At 39.3% G+C, this 2,808-nt stretch overlaps 1 protein-coding gene across 1 annotated transcript in view; it reads left to right on the top strand.

Moving 5' to 3' along the window:
- Positions 1-2,808, top strand: part of CSUI_008229 (wd-40 repeat protein) — a 6,099-nt gene that overhangs the window by 846 nt on the left and 2,445 nt on the right. The window contains exons 2-5 of the mRNA XM_068068363.1: positions 550-619; positions 1,397-1,500; positions 1,764-1,900; positions 2,512-2,644. Coding sequence (XP_067919662.1) covers positions 550-619; positions 1,397-1,500; positions 1,764-1,900; positions 2,512-2,644 — 444 coding nt within the window. The remainder of the gene's footprint in view (positions 1-549; positions 620-1,396; positions 1,501-1,763; positions 1,901-2,511; positions 2,645-2,808) is intronic.

The following is a 2,808-nucleotide window of genomic DNA, read 5'->3' as shown; positions in this document are numbered from 1 at the left end:
CTATCTATCTATCTATTTCTCTAGCTATCTATCTGTATCTATCAGTCTATCTTTAGTCTATCTTTATCTTTAATCTATCTATCTATGTGTAGTTCTCTCTATGAACTCTGTATGGTAGTAGAAAGCATTGCTATAGATGTAGACATGCACGATCTAGATCTCTCCGTACTTCTCCTTCTGTGCTAACAGAAATGGTATATATATACATATATACATATATATATATGTATATATATGTTAGTATATAGCTAGTATGTATGTGCATGTCTGTCGTCACCTGCCAAGTGGCGAGGAGTTTCAGCCGCCTGCATAAAGTCTCTGTGAGGGAGTAAGTGACGTTTTTCTTCTTTCCTCTCGTTCGGGTGTCTGCATAGGTTGCTTCGTCCATCTATTTTATTTCTTTCCTTCTTCTTTCTTCGCTTCTCTTCTTCTCTTCAGTGCTTGTCTCACACGCTCCTTCTGGAGCTCTCTCTCCTCTATGTAATATGTGTGTATGGATATACATAGGTATATATATATATATATCTATGTATGTGTATGTGCCATCAGCGATAACGTCTATTGCGTTTAGTAAAGACAATACTCATCTTCTTACAGCTTCATTCGACACCACGGCAAGGTAAGATAAAGATCTTTTAAGAAAGAAAAGAGACACCCCTTCATTTCTTCAATACAGTCTCCTTATTCTTCTTTTCTTTGCCGATGTATGCTCTACTTTTCTCCTGGTCTGCTCCCGTCTTTCTCTTCTAAACCTCTCTTTGTCTATCGTTCTTCCTCTATGCCTAGTAGATGCTATTTATCTATCTATCTATCTAGCTGTAATCGGTATATGTATTTCCCTTCAATCTATTTATATATCTCTTGTTAATCTATATATCTACCGTCCCTGTCTTCACTATCCAACTTGCTATCTAGCTCAGTCTATTTCTCTATATATTTCTGCATTCTGTTCTGTCTTGTGTTGCAGGTAGACTTCTTTCAAATTCTGCTCGATATTTGCGTCGCCGTCATACGTGGCTATACAAGATCCCTGACATCTCTCTTATCACACGTGTCTAGACACCAGCTAGCTAGCTAGCTAGCTGGCTACCCACACCTCATGGGTTTCCCTTGGACTTACGGACATGCACTCGACCGCACTGACCTCATGTATATACAGACATGTTCGGATTTTTCCTTTGAAGAAGAAGAGAATTCTCTCTCAGTTCATCTCTTCCGTCTATCATTCAGTTTCTTTCTTTCATTCATTCTCACGCTTTCTTTCCTTCTTTCTTTTTCCCTTCCTTCTTACTTCTCTTCTTTCTTCTCTCCTTCTCTCTTTCCTTTCCCTTTACTTTCTTCTTCTTTCCTTTCTTTCTCATTCTTTTTCTTTCGTTCTTTCTTTGTGTGTCTGTAGAATCCACGGGTTAAAGTCTGGAAAGACGTTAAAGGAGTTTAGAGGTCACCTCACCTTCGTCAATTGCGCGCTTTACCTACCAGATAATACACGCGTTGTCACAGGTACTCCCCCATACAAAGAAAAGCAAAGAAGATTCACCTCTCTCTCTCTCTTTTCACTAATCTCTCTTTCTATTTCTCCTCTATCTATCTCAATCTTTAACCTATCCGTCTCTCGATGCTGGCGGTCGATCTTGTTCAGAATAATTGCCTCCTACACACTCTTCATCTCTTTCTCTCTTCTTTTTTCCTTCTGCTTGTCAGCTTTCCTTTCTCAATCTTTCTTTCTTTCTCTCTCTGTCTTTCTTTTCTTTCTTTCTTTGTAGGAAGTGCGGATGGTCGAGTGAAGGTGTGGGATGCGAAGACGCAGGATTGCTTGCATACTTTTTCGCCTCCTCTCCCTCCTTACTTGAACTCCGCGCAACACCTTCCTGCCATCAACAATATAATCCTCGCTCCTAAGGTACCCTCACACTACACATATATATATATATATATACATATATACGTATGCGGATCTATATGTACGTGTAGATACATGGGTATCGTAGATGCTTGTACCTGTATGTGCATATATATATATATATATATATCGAGAGAGAGATGTATATAGATGAAGAGAGAGAAAGATGTCTTTTCTGTAGGGAATTTTGAGTGCGGGGCGGGTCGGCTGAATGGTGGAGGCTTTTCTGCATTTTTCCTCCTTGTAGAATTTTCTCTCTATCTTTCTATGTATAAAGGAACCCTCATGAGACGCGCTTGGTCTTTCTCTCTCTGTCTATTCTTCTCTTTCTTTCTATATATCTCTATCTATGGATGGGGTGTCTTTCTGCCTCTAAGGTCGAAGCAGAGACAGGGGGTGTATGTATTTTCATCTTAACTCATTAGGAATGTAGGACTTTTAGCTCCTTCTACATACACTTTTTCAAACACTCTTCCCCTATCTTCACCTCTGTGGCTCGGCCACTCATTCGGCTTATATTCGGAGCCCCTCTTGCATCGAATCTATCTGTCTCTCTCTTTCTTATCTCTTTCTTTTGTATCTTTTTCTTGACTTGTTTCTCTTCTTTTCAGAAAGGGTCAGAGAAGGATATGATTTATGTGTGTTCGAAGACAGCGACGATCAACTTAATGACGTTGGATGGACAGTCGATAAAGAGCTGGGCGAGCGGAAAAAAAGAAGGAGGAGATTTCGTATATGCCTGCTGTACGTACACCCCAACATCCAAACACACAGATAAATACATACATAGAAAGATAGATTGCAGGTAGATAGACAGACAGATTAAAGATAGATAGATAGATAGAGTAAAGATAGATAGATAGATTAAAGATAGATAGATAGATTAAGGATAGATAGATAGAGATAGA

Source organism: Cystoisospora suis, assembly GCF_002600585.1.
Source record: "Cystoisospora suis strain Wien I chromosome Unknown contig_4565, whole genome shotgun sequence".
Taxonomy (NCBI): Eukaryota; Apicomplexa; class Conoidasida; order Eucoccidiorida; family Sarcocystidae; genus Cystoisospora; species Cystoisospora suis.
Note: the sequence above shows the minus strand (reverse complement) of the source record. Positions and strands in the feature narration are given on the sequence as shown.